This window comes from Elgaria multicarinata, chromosome 15, assembly GCF_023053635.1.
Source record: "Elgaria multicarinata webbii isolate HBS135686 ecotype San Diego chromosome 15, rElgMul1.1.pri, whole genome shotgun sequence".
In the NCBI taxonomy this organism is placed as follows: Eukaryota; Metazoa; Chordata; class Lepidosauria; order Squamata; family Anguidae; genus Elgaria; species Elgaria multicarinata.
In genome coordinates this window covers 29,841,174-29,866,677 of record NC_086185.1, presented here as the reverse complement: position 1 = coordinate 29,866,677, position 25,504 = coordinate 29,841,174, and the positions used below count along the sequence as shown (strand labels likewise).

Below are 25,504 nucleotides of genomic sequence, written 5' to 3'. Positions count from 1 at the left end.
TTTAAACCTCTATGACTTTTTTTCTGCATGGGACTTTCCAATTACCTCAAGGGACTTTGAAGTCCCATAATATATTTATGGCATTTACTAGTGGTATATGAGCCACAGAACAGAACTGTCTTACTTGCACAAGCCAGAAATATGTGTTGACTCCTTCAGCTTGCTGATGCTTACGGAACAGATTTCCCAAGGCTTAAATCATAAAAGGTAAAGAAAACAAAGACCATTTTACATCAAGTCATTTAGCAAGACTTCTAACCAACAGTGTCCATTCAAAACCTAATACTTTCCTTTGTGTAAATACAAGTTTCTTCTCCCGTTGCGCAAGTCTAGAGGAACAGTTGTGACAGTAATGACTTGTAGCATGCCCCAATCGAATATCATCACTATTAAGCAATTAGAAGCCATTTATGTTATGGGTACCCTAGGGTTGTTGCTGAAAGAAATACTTCCACCTTGCATAAGGAACAGCCCTTATGAAGGGCTAGTTATGAAGGAGACATTGTACTGAACATGAAAAGAGCACAGTAGAAGCATTAAAGTCTCACAATCTACACTATTAACAGAAGCACGGCTGCAGCATTTTACTTCAGGTTCCCAGGGAGCTTAGAAAACAACTCATAGAAATGGTGTATGCACAGCATGTGTGTGAATATATTGATACTGCTGGTGTCTTTATATGAAGAAATGTGGCTTACAACTGCTTTATTATACAAATGTTTTCATTTGCGTGCCAAACATTTAGAGATGATGTATAAGAGTTCCGTATCATCCGAACACTGCATTTTGTTTCCTACTATTTGGTTCTTTTTAAAGCAGACTCTACACTATCTACACAGCACACTGGAGGGACGGCACTAAAACTATTTTAAACATTGTTGGGTTAAGGGAGGGCCCAGGACATGACCGGAATGAGTTGCTTGCTTATAATACAAGAGTTTGATGGAACAGTGCAAAAGCACAACCATTGAATTATGCTCAAATAGATTTTCTTAGACCACAGAAATCTTGCGTAGCCTTGGGGAGGAGTATCTCACTCGAAGTCTTCCAAACGTAAGCCTTTCCATGGCTTACCTGCCACATATCTAGGGCAATTTTTCCACTGTTCCCGTTTCTAGCAGACTAGTCCATGAAAGTGTTTTAAGAATTAGAAGCAAGTCTGTGTATACTCTATGCTAAGTAAAACAACAACGACAACAAAATCCAGGTAATCCAGGTTGTGCATCAAAGAAAGCTGAATTTTGTATGCTGTATAAATTAAATAATTCATGTGTCTTGATAATTCAGAATTTATTCCGCAATTTGTAGTATTTTGCTTATGTTATCCCTGGTTTTGCTAAGCACAGGGAGGAACTTAAAGCCCAACTTCCAGCATTTGGAAATCAAAATCAATCACTCCTCTGACTTCAAGATTTCAGCAGGTATTGATTGCTGATATACTCAAAGGTGCAATCCCATACATGTTTAGACAGAAAAAAGTCCTACAATTCCCAGCATTCCACAGCCAGCATACATAGAATTGCACCCCAAAACTTCAAAGCATATCTTTACTGCCACAAGGGTGAGAACCTTGCTCTAGAGGTGGAAGTAAATACCCTTAGGCCTCAATTAAATATCATCACAATTAAGAGACCTTCATTATAAATAAAAAGAATGATGTAACAGTGCTATAAGAAACACTACTGATTGTTCGTAAAATCCAAATCTAACATGGTTTTGGGGTGCCAACAGATTAAGAACAGATAATTATCAGAAGTCCATTGTTGCTGTATCAAAGTCAAACTATTTTGCCATTTGCAGGTTGTGACCTGAAAAACCTGCTTTGGATACAGATCTTATCCAAATATGGATCGGGTGTATTGTTTATACATCTTTATAACTATGTAATTTGAAAATGTAATCAAGAGAACATCTACTATCTAGGCACAAAGAAACATTCCATTGTCTCTAGAGAAACAACCATCTCTTCTAAAAAAAATCCAGTTGTGTCATAAGAACTAAGTAATTAGAGGGATAGGCAATGGTGCCTTCACAGTTATTTTATTTTACAGTTGCAAGCAGCCACTTAAAACTGGCTACAAAAGAATAAATAAAAGGAACTATGAATGCAGCAATTCGGACACGTGCATTATTAGAAGTCTGTCAAATCCTGATGTGTTTGCCCCTCAACTCATTGCTAAAATAAAAACTGAACTTAAGACCAAATATTTCTTCTTATAAATAAAAAAAAAATTGGCCTAGGTCTTTTCACCTTTGGCAAAAGAAAAGAGATGTTAAATATACTGAAAGATATCTCCACTTCAAATTATAAAACGTAGAAAAACAGTATAGTAATATCATACAGTAACAAAACACAAACTGGTTAAGTACTTCAGTCCGTTCCAAAATACTTCTGTCCAAAGTGTGTGGGTGCAACAGGATGAACTTCCGTTGTTAAAATTGTGATATCTGGGAATTCCTGGATTATTGATTTGGCACCTTTAAAAAGAAAAGAATGAGTCATTGAAGCCAGCGTTTCAGTAAACCACATTTGCTGCTCTACAACTAAGCGGCTCTCCACTTCTGGATGTGCCCTTTTTTCCTCATTTAGGATTGATCCACCTAATGTGCACAGAGTTCATCCAATCGTCTTATTTAATTACATGTTCTGAGTAGCAACTCCTGCTTTTCAAATATTCTTTATCCCTCCACAGTATTTTGTAATTTAACATAGCTGTGCCTTGGCCACATATTTAAGTCATGCTCACACACAGCCCCTGTAAACAATGGCTAATGAAGTCCCTCTCCCTCTAAAGTTCACAGCAAGGAAAGTCAAATGAACCTCCTGTATTCACCACAAAAGGCGCACTTTAAACCTTTAATTTGCCTGAGAAGTAGCAATGCCCAGTACAAAAGACTACGACCCCACACATAGTAAGAGTAAAGCACATTTCCAAAATTCCCTTGCAGCACGATGGGGTTCCTTAGTGGAAAAAAATCCCATGAAGAGTGTTTACCAACGATGGTAAGTTTTAAACGCTGCAGGATTCTGTAGCCATGGGTCATTCTTTCTGTCTCCACCAGTGATCACAATGTTTACATTATCAGTACCCTCTAAAGTCTGGATTGAAGGTAGCCTTTTTTTGAACTGGCAGCTGAAAGTCTGTCAAAGTTTTATGAGTTTTCATGCAGCACACTGCTCTAAGGACACCCAGGTCTCAATAAATGTGCATGTACCTTTAGTTATAGATTTGTATTTAATCATGCATCTTTTACCAAACCAACTATACAATTGTTGATGGTGCTATATAAATAAATAAATAATAATAATAATAATGATCAAAGCAAAACATAAATAAATCCTTGGGTTCAATTCAGACTCAGTTGCACATAGGGTAGGCCATTTAAATCAATAGGATATAGAGTAGTTATGGTTAACCTGTCCAATTGATTTCAATGGGTCTACTTTAAGCATGACTAAGCCTGAATCCTACTCAAAATTGATTATATCTTGTATAATATAAATTGCACGCCTTCACTGGACCACAAAATAGAAAGGCAACAACTCAGTTCCTTTACTTTCCATTAAACAGACAAAAATATTTCATTTTGAACTAGTTGGCACAACTTGAACCAGCCATAAGGGGTCACTACAGAATTACTAAACATCCCAGAGACTGAAGTATGTATAAAGTATGAATATGTTTAAGCTGAGAAGTCCTTTGAATATCCAATCCCTTTAAAAAGAAAAAAGACCTGCTTAGCTTTTATAGTAATGATGAAAAGAGAACATATGAGCAGTCTGCTCTAATCACTGAGTTAGACTGCTTGAAATGGGCAACAAGCTGCAGGACTTTGCACACAACCTGCTTATTTTATATACTTGATTCCAAATATAGATTTTTGAGAGGGTACAAATAAAAACAACACTAGGTGCATAGTAGCAATATCCTCCCCAATTAAAATCCAATCAAACCCACTTTGTTTCAATTAATAACAATAAAGATTATTACTATTCAAGAAGCAATAATAAAATGATGTCATCACTGAGCCAGGCCAATACAATGCTTAAAAACAGAGTGCAGAATGCAGTTTTTATTAGAGAAAAGGAACATGGAGGCAAGGGAAGCTAACCCTTCCACCCCACACATCTCAATTCATTACACCGCTTCAAATAAATACATGGCTATCTCCCATCCCATCTCCAATAAGCCAGGCTGGGGAGAAAAGTGCTTGAAGCAACCAAACTATCTCATCAAGTTTGGCCTTTAGTCTGCCCTGTGGCTTCAACTTACCATGGGGTGTAGAGAATAGACTCAGTAGGATGATGACGTTTGGCTGAACTCCATGTTCTATAAGAACCTTTACAGCCTCAATCACAGTGTTGCCAGTGCCTGACATGGGGAGGCAAGAGGAAAAAAGAATCATCCTATTATCTTTTCAAGTTATGCACAATCAGCATCATCTTGCTGGACAGCAACTATTCTACCATCAGACTGGATTGACCACCCGTGTAATTTCCGATCTTCTACCCCCAACTCCAAAAGGCAATAAGCTTAATTGATTCCTTCTCTGCTGATTAGTATTGGTCATAAGTTGAGAAAACTGAACAACACTTGAACATTGAGTGATCCGCTGTAAGGGAGTACAATGATCTACCTTCAGAGCGAGCGGCAGCCACATTTACATCTTGATCCTAAATATCTTCATAATGTATCGATCCCATTAATTCCTAAGGGGAATGTTTAGGTTTGGGGTTTATTTATTTATTTATTTATTTTATTACATTTATATACCGCCCCATAGCCAAAGCTCTCTGGGCAGTTTACAAACATTGAGTTGTATTGTGGAGCCTTCATCAGCTTTCAATACATTTTTTGAAATATTATAAAGCAATTGGTTAAATAGAAGAAAATAGCTCAAGTGAAATATCAGAACAGCCATTTCCTTAATATTTAGGAATTGGTGAAATACTTCTCCCACCACCCCTACCACCCCGTTACATTGTATCAGTTATCGCTACTATCAACATCCTCTCTATGTTTGTTTGTTTGTACTCCAGTGATTCAAATGGGATTCATTTAACATTGGTAGATACATCTCCCCCAAAAGGTACCATCTACAGTCAATGCTTTGCCAGGTAATGTAGTTCAACTAATGAACATTCTGGCAAAGCTTGACAAATCCCATATTGCATGCCCCAAGACAAGCCAAAGGCAATGATGGATCTGCTTTCCAACAGAGAACTCTGTAGTCAAACAGCTTAGGATAAAAAAAAATCCTTAAGGCACTCACTTAGTATTGGGTACATGAGGAGAACTTTTCTCCTGTAGATATCTGGTGGGAACTTTGCATAGTACACTTTGGCTCTCTGGGTCTCTTCGTCACTCTGTATCAGGATCTTCCCTATTCGGATGGATCTGCAGCAGTCACGCAAACCCTGTTCCATTGCCTCTCCTCCATTTGGGGAGGAAAACAGGAAAGAGTTATGCATCAAGGAATGGCAAAGCTTGTTTCACGGGCAGTACTTCCAAATCAAAGGATCTACCCTTCATATTATATGTGGGAAACAATAAACCCTCACTTCATGCATCCATTTTCCATGGGAATAAAAGCCAAGAAGGGTCGTGTGAAAATGGCCCTTAAGAAGGCCATATGGGACTAACCTTTAGCTTACACAGTCCTCATGTTGTCAGTTACTCCTGGCAGTCACCTATATTATTTTCCTTCATATAATTATGTACCTTACATTGTGAGCATTTCGTCCATGCATCTATTTCCAATTTCATCTTTGTTGGAAACGGCAATATAGTCTATTAATAAAGGAACACTGAAAAGCACACACAAAATTTTAAGTGACCTACCACTTCTCATTATGCTGACTCCACAGTTTCCCTTTTCAAATTTCACCCCTTCATACTTGTATCCTGTTGAAAAGTCACATAGAATCAGAAGTTTAAAAGTGTTTTGCCTTTTACCCAAATTTGCTATGTTATTTTAAGTTGGGCAACAAAAAAATCTGTGAGCCACTTGTATTCACACATCCAAATCTGATGATCTATTAACATTTTAAGGAAGTATCCATCATAGTTTCACAGAGGGCAAAAGGTGACTAGTCCTCTTCAAATGACCAGGGGTAGAATTTTAATCCAGGTGCGCTTTTCAATGCAGAGTTTACACAAACATAAACCTATGAAACAGTCCTAGGATATTATCATGTGCACAGTAATAAGAAATGTTCCCAACTTTCACCTGTTTACAGGGCATGAGGGTGGTGAGGGTACTGTACAGGAAAACCGCCCAGAGCTTTGTAAACCGCCCAGAGAGCTTCGGCTGTGGGGCGGTATATAAATGTAATAAAATAAATAAATAAATAAATAAATAAATAAATAAATAAATAAATAAAAATACATATGACTTAAAAAAAAAATCCAGAAAGCCAACTGATTCCAGAGTGTGGGGTGCTTGATTGACCCACAGCCAATGTAAACTGTTGGGTAAACCTTTTCCAAGAAAAAATGATCCAGGAAAGCAGATTTAAGTCCCCCCAAACCAAAAGAAACCTGGGACCAAAAAAAATCCATTGATCTTTGCCACTGGAGCCTTTTTTTTTTCTTTACCTATCAAATACAAAATAGTGGGATAAACAAATGCCCCACAATACAAGAATTAATTACCTTTTTTTCTGTAAACACACAGCTTTGTTTTGGGGACATTTTATTATTTCAATCCTGCTTGGTGTAGTAAAATACCCCCCAAACCATTTGTGTCTGTTTCATTGTTTCTGTTTAAGAACCAGTGTCAGTCAATTTCTAAACCAAAACACCATTATTTAAGCATTCTGATACTTCCAATTGATCTTGTCCCTTTGATGATAAGAAAACATGACTTGATTTAGGCAGAAAAATAAAGCTACCGCTTAGTAGGAAATCCTTCTAAGGAGCAAGTTGAAGGATGCATTACTACCAGAAATGAAAACCATTCGTAACTATAATTCATTTATCAGTGACACATGGATTTCAGCTCAGGTCAGATGCATGCCCCAACAGAACTCTGACCACAGGCAAGCAGACATTTGAATGACTGAACTGGCAGATATACAGATCTGTCTCACAGTTCAAAAAACCTGACAGAATCTACTATTTATTGATTACTTCTCTGTACTTCACAAGATGGGATTGCTTGATGTCTACGGCTCACAAGACAATGAAGCAAAAGGAATTGCCTCTACTGGAATTTCTGCAATCTATAGACAGCTTGCCTGCAGACAAATCTGATGCAACATAGGTTTACATCAAGTTAATGTTACATAGAGTGTTCAAAGCACTTTACATGTGCTCTTTCAATAACCTGTGACCCACCAAGCCACACTACTGGGGCCTCGACAAGCTTCCAGTTTTACTCCCAACCTGGGAGTACAGAAACAGGGGGGTTGTCAAGCACCTGACAGGCCTCTTACATGGGTGGAGGAGCTGTATTTGACTTGATGAGTCACAACCCAAGCAGGCCTGGCTTTTGTTAAGTTATCTCTAAAAATCTTTCTCCCCCCCCCCCGCCTTTTTTTAAAAAAAATTTACAGAACTACCGCATTACTAATATTTTCTCCTATTAGTAGAATGTCCACTTTGTGGCTGACTTTAGAGCAAATCACCTAAAAGGTATCTATCCAGATAGTCTGGGCATACTTTTTTCTATTACCTGTTGGAGTGGTCACTGTGCATTCTGTGTATGGCAGCTGATTCAGTCCCTCTTCAACCACAAGCCTGATCTGTAAGAGAGGAAGAATTCAAATCAGGGGGAGGCTATCAGAGGAGACACGATAACCGTAAAGCTCCAGTTTAATTAAACATTAACGAATGTGCCAGTATGGTTTTCTTTCACACCTTCAGTGTAAACAAAGCCTACCTGCCCCACGCCCCCGCCTCATATCTTGGACTGTTCAGAAATAAGTCCAACGGACTTTATTCCACCATCTGCACCACCTACAAATCATTCAACATTAAAGTTAAAATTATGCCAGCAAGATATAATGACTCCAAAGCTATTGCATAATAGTTTATTTCCACAGCAAAAAACCAAAAGACTCCAAAGCTAGTGTATATCTATTCTTCGTTCCTGCAAAGGGCTTCCAGTTCAGCTCCGTTTGCCTAGATGTCTATAGCTATTCAGCATATTCTGTCATGTCATCTTGTCCTTCCTTTACCTGCTACTCACATAGCTGCTAAGCCTAGCCCTCAAGTAAGGTAATCAAGTCCATACTTTTATTGACGGAGATCCAATGAACTCTTTCAGAGACACATCTAAGCCTGCACAGTCCTAGTAGGATTTGATTATTTTTTTCCTTACAATATCAACCGACATGCTTTAACCCACTGCCCAACATTTCAGAAGAATCCTGACATGCAGCATAGAGAGCTGCTGTTCAAAATCATGCACAAAGTCCCTTGGCCTGATAGAACTAGTCTTCATTTTCAGTTCTTTGCACTATGAAGCTACTAACCTCCTATTGCCTCTTAATTCTACTAAACCATACAGAATATCAAGATTTACAAAGCAGCCCGTGATCATTTCAGCGGATCATTCTTAAGAACAAAAACAGATTATGTCAAAGCTACTGCTCAACTAGCAGGCAGCACCTCGAAGTCTGCCAAATTGCAGGTTGACCAGGCTGAGTCCCAGCAGCACAATCAGACTTTGAGTTTAGCTTTCTACCTAAGAACAGCACTGTAAGTTATCAGACTTCCCCTCTACATGATACAACAGCTTTAAAGAGGTGATAGCAAAGAAACAAGGGCAAATATACTGGAGACAATCCCCTGAAGATTTTCCCTGCCTGAATCACTTTTGCCACTTCTATCTGCCTAAAACACACAACACAATTCACTTATTTGGTCACTTTAATTCTGGAGCATTTCAAAAGATAAAAAATAATAATCAAAACATCCAGTGGTCATCTATGTTAATATGACTGTTGATACTTCAAGTCCTGGGCATCCAGAGGCCTCTTCACACACTGTCCTTCCATTTAGGAAGAAATATGTAAAACATGGCATGTGAAGATGGCACAGGTGCTTATCATGTAGGTATAATTCTTTGGAAGCCAACACAGCAGCAACACATGGCATCTTCACACAGAGCAGCAAGAAAGTACATGACGCAGCAACCTTGCTAAAGCTAAGCAGATCTGACTTTGGTCAGTGCCTGGGTGGGAGACTACCTGGAACGCTATATAAAACACTTTGAGATCCATCATGGAAACAGGATATACACACCCACCCCAAAGAGCATCTCTGTGCAGGAAAAATGTCTGTGTGAAGTGGCCTTAAGCATGTGTATACAGCAGGGATAGAGAAACTTTTTCCCACCTGAGGGCCAATTCCTGCCAGGAAAAATCTGTTTGGGGCAGGACTGGAGCATCCCCATGCCCTTCATAGTCCCTCATTCATCTTCCCATCTCTCTCTCACACACACACACTTACTTATTTACATATCAGTCTCAGCTGCCTCCCCTCTTCATTCCCCTACACACAAAACTCACAGCAATTAGGTATTCCAAAAGTTTCCACTGGCACCAACAGACCCCTTTTTAAAAAGACTTATTGCCACATGGGGGTGGGGGCTACTGGGGGGATGTTCCAGCATGCAGGCAGGGCGGAGTTCATCTTTCCCTCCCCAGATCCCCCCCCCCCGCCCAATCATCAATCTCACATAGCAATTAGACTTTAGAAAGCTTTGGTTGGCACTAATTGCTCTGTGGTGGTCACAGCCAAGAAGGGGATGCTGTGGGCCAGATGGGCAGGCCCTGAAGGGTGCATCCAATCCATGGACCACAGGCTCTCCACCCCTGGTACCCAAGAAATTATCTCAACTATTATTTCATAGTTATACTTTCCTACTAATGCCAGAGGGAAAATGTAAATTGTAAATGATGAATTTAACATGGTTGCCAGTTTTGTCATATGAACAGACATTTCCAGGAACAAGCTGGCACTGAAGAATGGCAGGTGATTCTCGAGCCTAACATCTCCCCATTCTTTAAAATGGGTTAACGTTAAGTAAACCCATCCTGAAAATGTCAGGTAGTCAGGATTCTGCTGCTCTATCCAATTTTGATTGGCAAAGAAATCTTGCCACTAGAAAAAGCAAACTTTTATTATGAATCCCAGGCAGCTAAGTCACTTGTAGGACATTAACTTCAGTTAACTGCATGTAGTTTAGGTTATTAATAGCCCAATCCTAACCCTATTTGGAAGCCCCATTGATTTCAAAGTAGATGTGCATAGTATTATTAATGCATAGGGCTAAGACGATTAATAGCTGGATTCAAATAACCTGCAAGTTTAAAGGAAACTGAATTCACTCAAGTTTAATACACAAAGCTCGTGAAAACATTAGCTTACCAGGCGATCAGCAGAAAATACAAAGTCACCTCTACTGGCTGTTCTGGAGAAAAAGAATAAAATACCATTTTTAGTAAGATGTTCCAACTTAAATGTCAACACCCGAATATATGAATACACTAAAATAACAAAGACTAAACAAATGCACATATATTTTACACATACTACAAGAAAAAGAATGTCTAGACTCTTAGAGATTCACCTCTTTGAACTGATGGGGGAAGGCCACAGCTGACTGGTAGAGCATCTGCTTTGCATGCAGAAGGTTTCAGGTTCAATCCCTGCCAACTACAGATAGGGCTGAGAAAGCTCCAGCTGAAACCCTGGAGGGTTGCTGCCGGTCAGTGTTGTCAATACTGGGCTAGATGGACCAATGATCTAACAGTCCAATGTTCCTATGATATCACCAAGGTCTTTTAACATTAGTCATTACAGCAGGAACCAATATTTATTTATTTATCATACTTATACCCCGCTCCTCAGCCAAAAAAAGGCTCTCGGGGCGGCTTACATTTAGCAAAAAAGACATTTCCTGAGAAAAGTTACAACAAGCACTTATGTATTAAGAGCATGACCGAGAAGCTAAGCTTCTGAGTCCCACATTTTTATTCTTTCCCATAGCCTTATCCAGGCAGCTAATCTGAATTTAGGAAGGGAAATAGGCCATTCATATATATTAATGAGCTGTTTGGTAATATGAAACAGTCACCAACACAACATGGTCACATTCTGTTTATTCTGATCAGAATTAAGTGGCAGTACTTAAGACTGCTGTTAAATGGAATATGCATGCTAGGTCAAGATCCTTCCCAGATGTCCTCTCATCAGGAAGGTCTGCACTATTAATCCATCCACTTCTCAGAGCAGCAGAGCATAAGCTCTTAGCTGCCATAAACATCTGTGTGACAGTTTCATGGAGCTAACAGCAAGGGCTTTGTAGTTAACGTATTCACACACAGCAGCTACATTCAGACAACACAATAGTCAATGGTGGGAGTACTCCCCACACAACCTGCGGGAGTACTGCCCACACAACATTATTATAATCAAACGTGGTGTGGATTGTGAGTTGACAGTGAGTCGATGGTGTGTTTGACTGACACACCGTTGACACATAGTCACCCTTTGTTCCCCTTCAGTCCTCCCACTTGTATCCCATCAGACATTGCGACTTCTGCTGGCCGGACTAGAGTAGCAGCTGCCACTTTCATTGCTCGTGCCAGGGGATCCTGTAGTTGCCAAAAATAAACAATTGTGTGCTATGAAATAGTCAATAGTGCCTGACACACAACACACTAACCATGGCCCATCACTACTACCAATTGGATGGTTTAGTGAGGTCCTTGGTTGTTGAAATAATGAGCTCTGCACAGCACTAGTTATTTGCTTTGGTTATTTTGGCCAAATAATCAAACCTGGTGTGAAAAAGTCCCGAGAGAAAATACAGTAACCCACCATTGACTATTTAACCCAACATTGGTTATCGTGTCATCCGAACCCAGTCACAGTTTGCATATGAATACCTTTTACATATCATTTACACAGAACAGGGAAAATCAAAAGTAAGCAGTACTAAAATGTAGATTATTTCTTACGACATGGAAACATTTTTCTTTCTTTTACAAGTAGACGGGGGAGCAAGCTACTTATTTACTTAATTAATTTTTATCCTGCCTTTCTGCCAAAACAATGGTGCTCAAGGCAGCTAACAATAAAATCCAGATTAACTAAATCTTAAGTAAAACATAACAGCCCATAAAAAAATCAAAACACATTTAAAAATAAAATACATAAAAATATCAAATCAATAACCAAAAGATAAAAACAAAAATCAGTTATTTGATTCATATCCCATCTTTCCGCCAAGTGGGGCGCAAGACTTCTACTGTTACTTTCTACTGTTAGTTTTTCCCTACCCTGTGCCTGCTTACCCTTCCCTGTACCTGTTGGCATTCTCTTCCCCTCCTTATTGTTTTACTATGATTTTATTAGATTGTAAGCCTATGCGGCAGAGTCTTGCTATTTACTGTTTTACTCTGTACAGCACCATGTACATTGATGGTGCTATATAAATAAATAAATAATAATAATAATAATAAGACTGCTAACAATAAAATCTAGATTAGCAAAACTTTCATTAAAGTATAAAACCTTTCTATGACTGAGATTCCATAGGATGTGTATATGCATGTCTGTCTAGTTGGACATCGCTACAATACTACTACTTTTGGATAATTTACTCCAATGGTTCTACTAGCAGACTAGAATTGCAGAGATGTAGTGTCCCATTCCAAAAATGAGCCACTGATGTATGTTTTTAGGGTCAAAGTATAAGGAATTAAGCAGTTAAATTTGCCTCCAGTTAACCATGGATTTTATTACAATAGAAAAACACTGCTTCAAGCTGCTTCTATGGAAACCAGTTCTCAAGCTAACTGCCTCTAAACCCTTCTTTCATTGTCAACTGCAGCACTGCCAGAATTAGCCTTGAAATCAGGCAATATAATCTCTGTAGTAGAAATGAATGTTTCACAAGATGAATGTAAATCCTACCCCAATAAAGTCAGAATACAATAGTAAACAAGAGATACTTGCAAACATTCAATAGTTAAGACTGTGAAACAGTCTACTGAAGAATCCAAGATTTGTGCCCTCTGAACTACTGTCGTCAAGCACAGCAACAAAGGAAAATTCCAACTGTGCAACAAAACATAACAACTTTGCACCTCTTCCTCACAGATGAAAACCCCCAAGGGAAAAACCAAATTCCCATAAATGATTGCTTAGGTTAATACACATCCAAATGCAGCAGATTCATCTGGATAGATTAAGGCAATGGTTTCTACAGAATGGTTTGTCAATCTTCAGTGAGGACTGTGATGTGGTTCCCAATTTTTATTTAACTGTTTAAAATCCAGCACAAATACTATACTTCTAGGCAAACACACTCCACGGAGCTAACAGCAGTTTAAGAGAGGTAATTTAGATGGGGGAGGGGGGAACAGCACAGAGAAATTAAATTTGCCCTCCCCCAGTGCCCGTGCTCAGATTTAAACAGGCACAGAGGGCTCTCTGAATGTAAGGAAAACACACACACAAATATACACTAGAAGATCCAGTCACAAATCTCCTGCATCATGCTTCGTTTGGCCCTGTAAAGACCAATAATGGCAAATAAAACACAACATGCTGATCACTGATCTTCCCCTGCAACATTCCAGGAAAGCACTGGTGTGTTTTAGAGTGCACCTTCAGTTTATGCAGAGCAGCGCTAACGCCCAAAAGGCCTGGCCAGCAGTCATTGGGAACAAGGTTCCCGCAGTAGACGCCTTAGGAAGGGAGTTCTACAATCAGTATGCAACTACTGGAAAAACCTCTCCTACAGCCACCCGCCTGTCCTCTGCAAATAAGGGTACCCAGAGAAGAGCCTCCAATTACTATTTCGGCAGTATCTGCAGTCTGATAAAGCCTTCAACTGCCCAATCAAAACAGAGAAGTGTTCCTCTGGACTGTTTCACATAAGTTGCCTACATGTTCAGGTCAGTTGTTCTTAAACTCCAGTGAATCAGGGGTGGGGAAAATGTGGCAACCCCCACCTCCCCAGCGCGGCCCCTGACCCAATGTTTTTTAATGTATTTACTTGGGGTGTGGGTATTTGCATCTGCTACAGAGCTCCAAAAGTGTCAAATTTAGCTTGCAAGTAAGCAAAATTTGACCCTTTCAGCACTCCATAGCAGCTATGAACACCATTCTTTCATATATATGTTTATAGTATATGGCCTCAGACCTCCTGAAATTTCCTGTTTCTCTAAATATATGCCTGTTTACTACTCATGGTGGGGCGGGGGGAGGATGGGAAAGACGGTACCCTGTATTCAAGGTTTGGTCATTAAATAAAGGACACTGAGATTGAAATGCAAAGGGAACTACAGTCTTCAATCCCTTTACAATAGAATTCAAGAAAAAAATCCCTGAATTCACATTCGGAAGCTAAGGTTCATAACCCAATCACTTGATTTCTCTCCACTTGGTTACTGTACACTTGACTGCATTGCTCTGCATTCAGTTTGAGGTAATATGGAAGATTGTTACATCAGTCATCAAAACCTGTTCTTACAGTTTAAGAGCAGAAAGGAACATATTTCCAGGAAGCAAGAATAGAAAAGTATTTGAGATTCCTAGGTGCCAACTCCAAACAGGACTTGAAGGTGAGGAGGGAAGTGTCAGGATTCCTAGATCCAGCTTCAACATCTAGACAACCATGTAACTAGGAACCTATGGTTTTTCCAGTCCCTGAGGGACGCCCTCATATTTTATCTGGAATCTATTGACCTGGTTCTCATGTATCTCCGAATGGATCATTCCAGATATTATCACAGATGAATGTTTTGCATCACCTCAAACTGTTCAATGTAGTCAGTTCACACATTCAGTTGCCAAACATTGGGTGGTTTGCACATCACTGTTTTTACTGCTTTTAAATTATATATTGTTTTAACTTGGATCATGGTTCAATTTGTTTTTAACTGTGCATATATATTGTTTTATACTGTATGTTTTTATCTGTACGCCGCTCTGAGATCTTAATGATATAGGGCGGGATATAAATGTTTTAAATAAATAATAAATAAATCACACTAAGCCACCCCGCAAATAACCCACAGTAGATTGGTTATTTGATGAACAACCCAGGGTATGCCCAATAGACAGGCTTGTTGTGGCTTGTTCTCCCCCTCAGTCCTCCAGCCGACTCCAGCACATATTTCAGACATCCACCATCTCTCCTTGCTCCAGCAACCTCCCCGCTCCGATCATTTGCCACCTTTTTAAAAAGAGCCTTTTTGGTGCTTAAGGAGTACACAAATGTGTTTGTAATTCTTTTTTATTCCCCTGCCCCTGTTATTTTGCAAGTGCACACAAGCACACTTTCACTATCCAAAATGTGTAGTCTTCCTTGTGGATGTCCTTGTATGTTGCAGCAGTCAACAGGAGGAAGTACAGTAGGTAACATACAAGGAAATTGACAAGATGATTCTGTATGTAGGCTAATTTGCATATGGTTGGGAAGGACCGTAAGAGAAAGGAGGGCCCCAATAGCGCCTATATGCAGAGTAATTGTCAATTTCCTTGTATGTTATGTACTGCACTTCACAGCTCACTTTGACAGCTGAAGCATCCAAGGAAATTGACCAAGCAAGTCTACACATATCAGAAAGTCTCAAGTGTGTTTTTGTGAGAAAAATCAACACAAATAAACGCAAAACCAATTACGACCCCATCGGTGCAATTTTGAGGCACCGAGAAAAAGGTTTTTAAAGGTGGTGAATAAATGATGGTCCTTCTGAAGTGCCATTTCAGCATCAGTGGAAGTACAGCCACTGGTGAGGGAAGCTGTCGGGATCGTGAAGCGTGGCCTGGAGTATTTTGCTGCTCTTGCCAAGCAGTTCTGTAGCCGATTCTGGCAACTCAAGATAAAATTGCTCTCCCAGGTTTGGACGAGATGACAACCAGCCAGGGATATGAACAACCATACAACAAACCATATGATCTCAGAATGGGGAACACTGCAGAGAATATGCCAGGTTCACACAACATGACAACCCACCATGGCTGGCTACCCATGGTGAGTTGTTGTGAAATGCAAACTGTATAGCAATAAAGGAAACAGTGACAGGGCTTATCCACCTGTGTTAGGATACTTTATGTTCCTTGTTTCTCCTTGCCTTAACTGTACTTATGGACATGTATCCGAACAAAATTCTCTAAGTTTTATTTATTTCATTTCTATATCACCCAACAGCCAAAGCTCTTTGAGTGGTTCACAAAACATAACTTTAAAACCATACAATATAATAAAAGATAGCGCAAAAAGTCTGAGCAAATAATAAGGCTTAAGCTACTGGCTACTGCAACTTCTTGCAACAGTGAATTCTATATGTTAATTGTGCATTGTGTACACAGAAGTGCTTTCCTTTTGTCAGTCCTGAACCTACTGACAGGGTATTAATGAAAGGACAAGCATTTCTCTCCATCCACTCCACTGGGTTATTGTTGAAGATATATCATTCTAGTTTCCTTCTCTTAATTTCATTCCAAGAACCCAGAACTATTTCTATTCTTCTTTGTTCATGTACATTTACACTACTGACTTAATAATGGACAAGATTAAACAATTGCCTGTCAGTCTCTTTCTCTCCACAAAGTCATGAAACAGGTTCCTCTAATTACAAGATTCCAGCAAAGCCAGTAGCAGTCAAAACACTGAGAAATGCACTTCTGGCCAAAGAGAAGCTTCCGTATTACACTTTCAGTTGCACTACATATACATATAAGACCAATCTAGTACATTAAACTGAATTTTACAAACTAAATTCTGCACATCCAAAAATATGTTACATTACTAATAGCAAGGGATTTGATTAAGACCAAAAGAACAGATTTTTGTAATGGAAATACTGACACTGCCCATGGCACAGTAGCATTGCTGGGTGCGGCTATAATAAATGTGTGATGTCAGAGAAGGCAAGCAACAGTTCTTCTTGCCCTGGAGCACACAACTAATCACAGTGCTGTCTGCTGCTAGATGCATGTAAATATAGCTTCTCACTATGTGCTGTATGTTTCAATGCATATATCCAAAACCAGGAACTGGTTAGAAAGTAGCTCGTTGCAACAACTTTACAGATAGCATAGCTGCAACTCAGTAAGCCTCCATTCTAGAAAACCTCCATTCCAGTTTAGCAATAATTAAGTCCACATTGACTTTATTTATAATGATTTCACAAAAAAGAAATCTGGGCAATTACACCAGCAACACTCCCTGCAAAAGAAGGCCATACTTTTCTGTTCTAACATATAACTGTTAGGATGTTATTTATCTGACAACAAAAAATTAGAAGCTGAAGATGGTGCGACAGGAAAAAAATGGAAGCAGAAAAGCAAGACAGCCTGAGTTATACGATTAATGTCACCTGGTGGCAGCCTTTCCATCAGGGTGCAAAGCAAGGGAAGAGAAAAGAAACACTGCTATTCCATCACCTTTGCTGGAAGATCAGCTGTATGTTGCTCTCCCCAGCTGTCTCCTAAGGTAGCCATTCCATCAAGCTATATACACTGTTTCCATCCCAGCTGGTTACAATAAAAAGCGTAAGAATGCCTACCTGAGCTTGCTTTTTTCTTCCTCCCTCCTTGTTCCTGTTTTTCTTTTATGCAATCTCTTAGATTTTAAGCTTGAGAGCAGGGACTGTCTTGACATTGATATTTGTAAGCTGCACTTGTGGGCTTTCTGGCTAAACAGTGGGGTAAAAATGTTTTAGATAAAAAGGGAGACTGGGAAAAATCTGTTCAGTGTCAAAGATGCATCATGAGAACACTGAAATAAATAACACTGAAATAAATCATTAGGCCCACAGGCAGGAAGTCCTGCATTCCTGCTATCTAAGTAAGGGATGAACAGACTATTAAATGCTACCGTTTCTTTGACCCCCAATATGATCAAACATATCCTCATTCCACTACTGTGAAGGATTATGTGACTTCCACTATTGCACACCATTCAGTTTTACAATGTTTTACTCAAGACAGAAGAGATTCTCGTTCTAGGCAATAGGCTGTGATTTGTCATTACAAGAAGTTCAAATACACTCATTATAGAACCTGAACGTAGAACTCTTTACAGGGAGACTCAGACATCCTGTATCACTGTCGTTCAGAAGGCAACCAAAAATATTACTTTAAAGTCTTTAATACACCATGTTGCTATTTAATAGATCTGCTTCAAAAAGTGTTTTGTTTATATTTATACTTTATAAAGAACAAGGATAGCCACCCAAGTCCAAAATGTCAGAGAAGACCGTGCAAACTTTCAAGTTCTTGTCATATAATGCAAAAAGCAGAGACCAAGAAAGTATAAGATGTAGGCCAGATGGTGTGGCTATGAGGTCTGTAGCTCAGACACAGCCCTGGTTTGGACAAGATGCCCCAGTTCATTGTATTTAACCCATGATGAGCTACAGTTTCCATAAGCAACAAATGGTATAAGAAACCCCCATGAGCATGGATCATGTGAGGGTTAAAAAATATTTTAAACAGCGGCCTCATGCACCACAGGCTCACCATGGGTTAAATGATGGGCTGTTGTGTGATGTGATCAGCCCCACAATCTCCAGAGATTGCAGACTGAATTAATTTAATTCAAGATGCAATCACCACCTTGAAAGAGTGCCTCTTTTTTGTTTGGTCCTAATAAAGGCGTTGCCAACTGTGGAATTTGGGTTTCTGTGTTATATATTTATCATGATTGCCTCTGTATTTGAGTTAATGTTAAGAACAGGATACAAATAGGATCAAATTATTAAAAAAAACACACCAAGTACATATTTCTGATTACAGCTGCAGAGCCAGCAAACATGTCGCTGTCTCAGAGGCACCGGCTTTGATAAGCCTAGTCATTTAGTTTGCTGTGTGCCGTCATTGTAAAGAGGAGCTGCCGAAATGGAACCCAGCTTCCAATTAATGTTAACTGTCAAACATATAAACCTCATCAATAAACATCAAGACACCTGCCTGATTCTAATTGAGTCCAGGATCAAAATCAAGAGAGGTACACATGCCAACTTGAGTGCAACTTTTCATGGTAGAAAGGCTGGGTATAAATCAAATAAATAAATAGTTTTGCCTGTATAAATCAAATGGGGCTAGTTCACTCACTTATTGACCAGCAGGCATACCCACCCACGCTCTATGATACAGGCACTCCATGAAAATATCTGCATGCTCTTGCCTCCTCTGCCCTTTTCTTGTCATTGTGGAGGAGGAGGAAGCAGCTCAACAAGCTAGTAAATGTAAGCCCATAAGGCACTACTGCAACAAACTAATGCAAGTGATAGAGCCAGACTATGAGTTATTTAAAAGTCTAACCCCTGTCTAAGCAGAGCCTTACATATGCTTCTACAGCAACAGCAACATGGAGCGGGTCTTCAACTTCTCAGGATGCAAAAGTGCCACCATTAATGACCAGCAAAAAAGATAGCTGTAGTATCAACCAGCATGAGGCCCAATCATCATTCTGTCCACTAAAAAACAGGAATGGCTCTAATAATAATAATAGTAAATAATAATAATAAAAATATTTCCTACCCTCCTCTCCTTTTGTATTGAAGTGGGGAATCACATTAATTACAATACAATATACATCACGCCCGCAGCGAAAGATCTGAAGGCAGTCTAGTCTTAAGTACATGCTAGCCCTATCCTTACCTCAAGTTCATTCATTTGTATTATCTCTGAGGTTGGTCAACTAGCCAAGATACATTTATATTACAGCTGTTTGCTTCTAATACTGGTCATCTAATACAAGTGGAGTTGAGAAGAATTGTCACCAGGCCATCTTTGCATGATAAGCAAGACCTGGGGGCAAGCCAAGAACAGTGAGACAGCAGAGGGACACATGGGTCCCCATTTAATGAACTTCAGCACAAGTTTGAGGGACATGAATCACTCCGGCTCTATGACTTGCTATTTTGCCATGACCGTTAAAGAGATACAGAAAAACACCCTTTTGCATTGAAGCTCCCTTGATACTTTTGAGGCACACACCCCATCACCTGTCCTTTAGAAACATAGGATGCTAATCCAGAGTCACCTGACTGGTGATGTTCCTTCTAGCTTCCAGGAAATTTGGATGGTGACTTCAACAATACTGAATAGTTCATGCATAATGCATATACAGTACATTTCTAGTATTTACAGCAGATCACATCAACTGTGTTGGATGCAGACTTAATCATTCTTTGAGCAGACACTCTGAAATCAAAGGGACTAAAATTAATCAACCATCTGTCAGGGATGCTTTAGGGTGGATTCCTCCGTTCCTCCGAGCAGGGGGTTGGACTCGATGGCCTTGTAGGCCCCTTCCAACTCTGCTATTCTATGATAATCGTGACTAATTTAAGTCCCATTGATTTCAATGGGCCTATTCTGATTAAGTCTAGATCTTATTATTATTATTTATTATTATTATTATTATTTATATAGATCTTATTATTATTTATTTATATAGCACCATATAACCCATTATCTCAATAACCTTTTTTTAAAAGAGCCTTACATAGGCCGATATTATCATTCCCATATTTCAGAGAGGGATGGGTGGGGTTGAGGTACTTTATTTAAGCCTACCTACTAAATTAATGGCTGAAGCATGGTTTTAACCAGGGACTTCCACACACTCATCAGGCTCTTTGTCCCTATGCAAGCTCTGGTACGGAAACCCCATCGGCTGAAGGGTCCCTTGTGTTTATGTCCCACCACCACCTCCACCACCAACCCCGATTCCACACGGAAACATCCATCCCCCACCAAGGCCGAACAAAATGCACGTCCTTCCTGCCTTGCAGCTTGGCACAAAACGCCATTGGGCCGTCGCCAGGTGGTGACTTCCACATACGCGAACGCTGCAAAGCAGAAGAGACCCGGGGGGGATTCCCAGGGAAGAGGGCCGGGGGCGCGGAGAGAGCGAGAGCGAGCGAAGAGCCTGGCTGGTGCAGCTGAGCCCCCGGCCAAGACGCGAGGCTGCGGAGCTCCCCCGCCGCCTGGAAGGCGCATCGTCCCCTCCCCGCCCTGGACCCCAAGGCTGGCACCAGGCGGCCACGTGCGCGCGCTGCCCCAGCGGTGGCGGCACCCAGGCGAAGCCGCCTCCATGCTGCCACTTGGCAGGAGGACGGAGGAGCCTCCTCGGGGCGGGGGGGGGGGGAGGGAGGGAAGGAGGGAGGGGAGGCGCGCGCAGCCCGCGTGGGCTCGCCGCCGCCGCCGCCGGCTGAGCGTTCTTGCGCTCTCGCTCTCTCCTCTAGCCCCCCCCCCGCGTCCCGGCGCTCAGCACATGCTCGGAGGCCAGCCGCTCGGGCACCGCCAAGGCCCCAGCGCCGCCGCCGCCGCGTGTCCCACTTACTTGTCCCGGATGATGGTCTGCAGCTCCCGGATCTGGTCGTTCATGGGCAGCAGCTTGAGCTGGGCGCCCGCCGCCAGGTCGCGAGGCGGGGACGGCGCCGCGTCCGGGGCCCCGTTGCTGCCGGAGCAGTAGCAGCAGCGCCCGTTGCCACTGCCGCTACAGCAGCAGCTGCTGCTGCTGTCCGGGCTGGGGCTGCTGTCGGCGCCGGGGTCGGCGAAGCGGAGCTGCCGCGAAGCAGCGCCGCCGCCGCTCCCGGTCCCCGGGCAGTCGTGGTCTCCCGCCTCCTGCTGCTGCCGGGACGCGGCCGCCGAGCCCACCCGCTGGTCGTGGCAAGGCATCGCCTCCATGCGCCGCCGAGGCAGGCAAGCGCCCACCCGACACGCGCTCGCGCTCGGCTCCGGCTTTACCTCAGCCGCAGCCCCGCCCACCGTGGGCCCTGGCGCTCGCGGGGCTGTGACGCCGGAGCCCGCCTCGGCCGCCCCCATTGGCCGCCGCCCGCGCCACTCACCGCTGAGTCACCGCACAACAAAGACCCGCCGGCGGCACTGTCGGCTTTTCCTCCCTCCCTCCCTCCCTCCCTCCCGCGCGCCGTCGTGACGTTTTCCACCCCACCCCCCATGCTTCTTCTGACAGAAAGACGCTCTTTTTACCTCAGAGAATGAGAGAGACGTTCTCGTTCTAGTCACAGCTCTGCCCCACAGCTACTTGCCTTGGGAGTAAGCCCCACTGAGCTCAATGGGGCTTACTTCTGAGTAGACCATTAGAGTCTTGCACCGATAACGCCTGTTCTTCGCCGTTCTCTTTTCTTCCACACCTGGGAGGTGTAGTTCTGTGGACGAAGAGAGATCTCCCACGGACCCTTCTCTGAGCCCTCCCCAAACTCCATTTCCCAGGATTCTTTTGGGGGAAGCCATTATTTCTTTTTCTTCGTTTGTTGCTTGAGCGGAAGTACTTTTATAGGCCGCCTTCTCAGGCCATGTGGTCGCAAAGCGACGTACACAGAAGAGGAGGATCAATAGCTACAAGTTTAGATGCATCAAATTCGTATCCGTTATAAAGAGACCGCACTTGGGCGTTGCAGGTCGAAACAAAGCTATAGGAGAGACAAAACTGATATTCTCTGGCTAATTGAACTCGTTTACCCCACGCAGGGCCCATGAGATGCTGCCCAGTTAAGGTACTTCATCTTACCAACTGCGCCCTTATCTGCACAGAGACAGGGCCGGTGCCAGACCAAGGTGAGCTACTTTCACCCCCACCCCCAAAATGCCAACTTTGATTTTTAAGAACAGATGCTTCCTGGAAAAAAATAAGAAGCACAAAACTTGAAACTGCTAAATTTATTTTAAAGTGCAAGAAATACGTCATGCCAATTATAGCAAACAAATTGGAAAGGAATGTCTATGGGTCAAAAATGCATTATTTAATAGGAATGTCACCTCCAAATCATCCCCCCCCCAACTCACGCGCGCACACACACACTCAGCATCACTCACTCCAAACAAACACACGCATGAACACATGCATTCACTCAAAGACCCCATGATGCACCCCATTCACCCATACATTCTCTCTCTCTCTCTCTTCCGGGCGCGTTCCGGAAGTCCGAACGTGGAGCCACCCCACCCCCACCCCAGCATCCCTGGCTTTGCTTCAGCTGGGTGGGCGCGGGGCGCCATCTCGCCCACCCAGGCCCAGCTGAATCCTCGGGCCGGGCCAGCTCACAGCCAACGCGCCTGAGTGCTGCGCCGTGCCCGGTGCCCCTCTTAGCTTGGCGCTCTAGGCGGCCGCCTGAGTGGCCTCTATGGTACCACCGACCCTGCCAGAGATAGCCCAGCTACAGTTATCCATGCTCTGATAACCTCCAGTCTGGATTAGTGCAATGCGTTATACATGGGGCTGTCTTTGAAAATGGTCTGGAAACTTCAGCTGGTACAAAACAGGGCAGCACGTTTACAAACAGGGACTGGCCAACGAGACCACATCACGCCAGCCCTTTTCCAGCTTCATTGGCTACCAGTTCAGGTCCAGGCACGATTTAAAGTGCTGGTATTAACATTAAAAGCCCTAAAAGGCTTGGGGCCAGGCTATCTGAAGGAACGCCTCCTGTACCTGCCCAGACTCTAAGATCATCCTCAGGGGTCCTTCTCTGTGAGCCCCTGCCAAAGGAAGTGAGGCAGGAGTCTACCACGACAAGGGCCTTCTTTGCTGTGGCACCCCAGCTGTGGAATGAGCTCCCTAGAGAAGTTTGCCTGGCACCTACAGCATACTCTTTAAGACCTTTTAATTTCCCCAGTATTTTAACAGTTTATTATCTTAGTCTTTTAACTTTGCTGTTTAAAATCTGTATTTTAAATCTATAAATCTCTGCATCGTTGCTCAGTTTTATCCTGGTTGTGCTTTTAAATTGTACTTTTATATCGTGTTTTTATACTGTTGTTTTATACTTGAATTGTCTTCATGGTTTACATTTTTGTGAACCGCCCAGAAAGCTTCAGCTATTGGGCAGTATAGAAATGCAATAAATACATCATTAATAAATATTTGAGCTCTCTTAGAAATATACAAGCTTGCAGATTATTTACACTTGCAAGATTCATGGTGCAATCCTGGAGTTACCTTAGAGTAACCTCTTTGAACTCAGTGGGACTTACCTCTGAGCAGATACATACAGGATTGCACTATTAATGTTCTACCAACAGCAGATTTCTGAAAATTCCATTTCAAGGTAGACTGTGTTCATGTAAAGTGGGAGTCCATGGTTGGGTTTGGATGACACGATAAGTTGCGTCGCTTATTGTGTCGTCTGGTGGGCAACACACAACAGACACACAACTCATGGTACGCTATTTTGTCAATGTAACCAACAGAGGAAAAATAGTGGTCTGCTCCGTTGCTTAACATGTCGTGTGGTGGGCTCCATTGTCAAATTTAACATGTTGAGTGCGCTATTTCCAGAGCACATAGAGTTCTCCAGCAGGAGCACCCAAAAGCACCCTGGCCACTTCTCTACAGCCGGCAGAATTTGTAATGGCTCATGGGATAGGGTTGGGAGGACTGAGGGAGCAACAGAGGGCTGGAATGTCACTCAACAGCCTCTGGAAGCCTCAGCTGTGCAATGGTGGCAGGGCAACATGTTGCGTGCGGAGTGCTTGCGCAGTAATGCACAGTCAGTTGATTATTCCCCCCTCCGTTGTCTAAAGTGTCATCTGAACTCAGCCCACGAAGCTGAGACATGTGCTTATATTTCAATTTTTATCTTGAGATACCATATAATTTATCCTCTTCTGACTAGTTTGCAGAGCATCCAGATGAAATTGTATTATTTTAAGTGAGTGTTAATTTTATTACTAGGTTATCTTGGAAGTTAATTTTATTATTAGCTACTCTGGAAGGTATGTTAGAAAACTTAACAACTGCATTTTAACATAAGAACTACAAACTGACTGTTGTGGTCAGACATTAATATAACAATATATCATGTAAATATGGTTAGGGTTTTGATGTCATGTTAAATTAACAGCTAGAATTTAGTGTCGTTGAGAATCAGGGTAAAGAAAGCCCTATGTATTTTTATGTACGCAGTAGAAATGCTTATCAGTCCAAATCCTCTAAGTTTGCCAGCCTCTTTAAGTTTCTTCAAGCTGTCTTCATAATATGATGTTTAATACAACGTAATGAAGTCAGTGTCCTTGGTGCACTGGTAGAAGCAGTGTCTGCATGTTTAGTCCATACTTGCAGATCAATCTGTGATGGTTTAAGCACATGCACTGTGATCATGAGTCCTATCCAAACCTCCTCTGGCGGCTCCAGTAGAATTGTTGTTGGCTGATCTTGCTCCAGAAATCTTTAAAATTAAACAAATCAAGCAAAACAAGGTGACTAGGAAGTTCTAATGGTGGAAACTGAAATTCCCAGTACTATAATCACACACAGCTTGTTCTTTTGTGTAAAATGGATCATCAAAGTGCTTCAACTATTGTCTGTGCCACGGACACCCATGGCATGATATCTTTTTAATTTTGCAGGGCATTCTTACGAGAAAGTCCCATAGAAATCAGTGGGACTTACTTTCAAGTAAACATGCACAGGATTACTCTGCATGTAATTTATCCTTGCTAGTCCATTAAAACCACTCCAATATCTTAATAAGAAAAACAGTTTACATTAAATCCTA

At 41.8% G+C, this 25,504-nt stretch overlaps 1 protein-coding gene across 2 annotated transcripts; it reads right to left on the bottom strand.

The window, feature by feature from the left end:
• Positions 1-169: 169 nt before the first annotated feature.
• Positions 170-21,741, bottom strand: UPRT (uracil phosphoribosyltransferase homolog). Of its 2 annotated transcripts, XM_063141759.1 has the most exons (8): positions 21,328-21,741; positions 10,380-10,422; positions 7,678-7,747; positions 5,844-5,906; positions 5,275-5,436; positions 4,275-4,373; positions 2,370-2,478; positions 170-198 (listed from the first exon to the last, which is right to left on the bottom strand). In XM_063141759.1, exons 1-7 carry the CDS (start codon positions 21,672-21,674, stop codon positions 2,372-2,374), a joined length of 891 nt encoding a protein of 296 aa, XP_062997829.1. In that variant the 5' UTR covers positions 21,675-21,741; the 3' UTR covers positions 170-198; positions 2,370-2,371. The 2 variants fall into 2 exon arrangements, with proteins under 2 accessions (XP_062997829.1, XP_062997828.1); XM_063141758.1 differs by lacking the exon at positions 170-198 and having other exon boundaries at positions 2,025-2,478; positions 21,328-21,740.
• Between the last annotated feature and the right edge of the window lie 3,763 nt (positions 21,742-25,504).

Bases quoted from the DNA above. Each gene is read 5' to 3' on its own strand.
- UPRT (XM_063141759.1), bottom strand. From the start codon at position 21,674: ATGGAGGCGATGCCTTGCCACGACCAGCGGGTGGGCTCGGCGGCCGCG. The intron at 5,907-7,677 runs GTAATAGAAAAA...ACTTTTCAACAG, and splicing joins CACAGTGACCACTCCAACAG to GATACAAGTATGAAGGGGTG. The intron at 4,374-5,274 runs GTGAGTGCCTTA...TCCCCATGTCAG, and splicing joins CCTCATGTACCCAATACTAA to GCACTGGCAACACTGTGATT.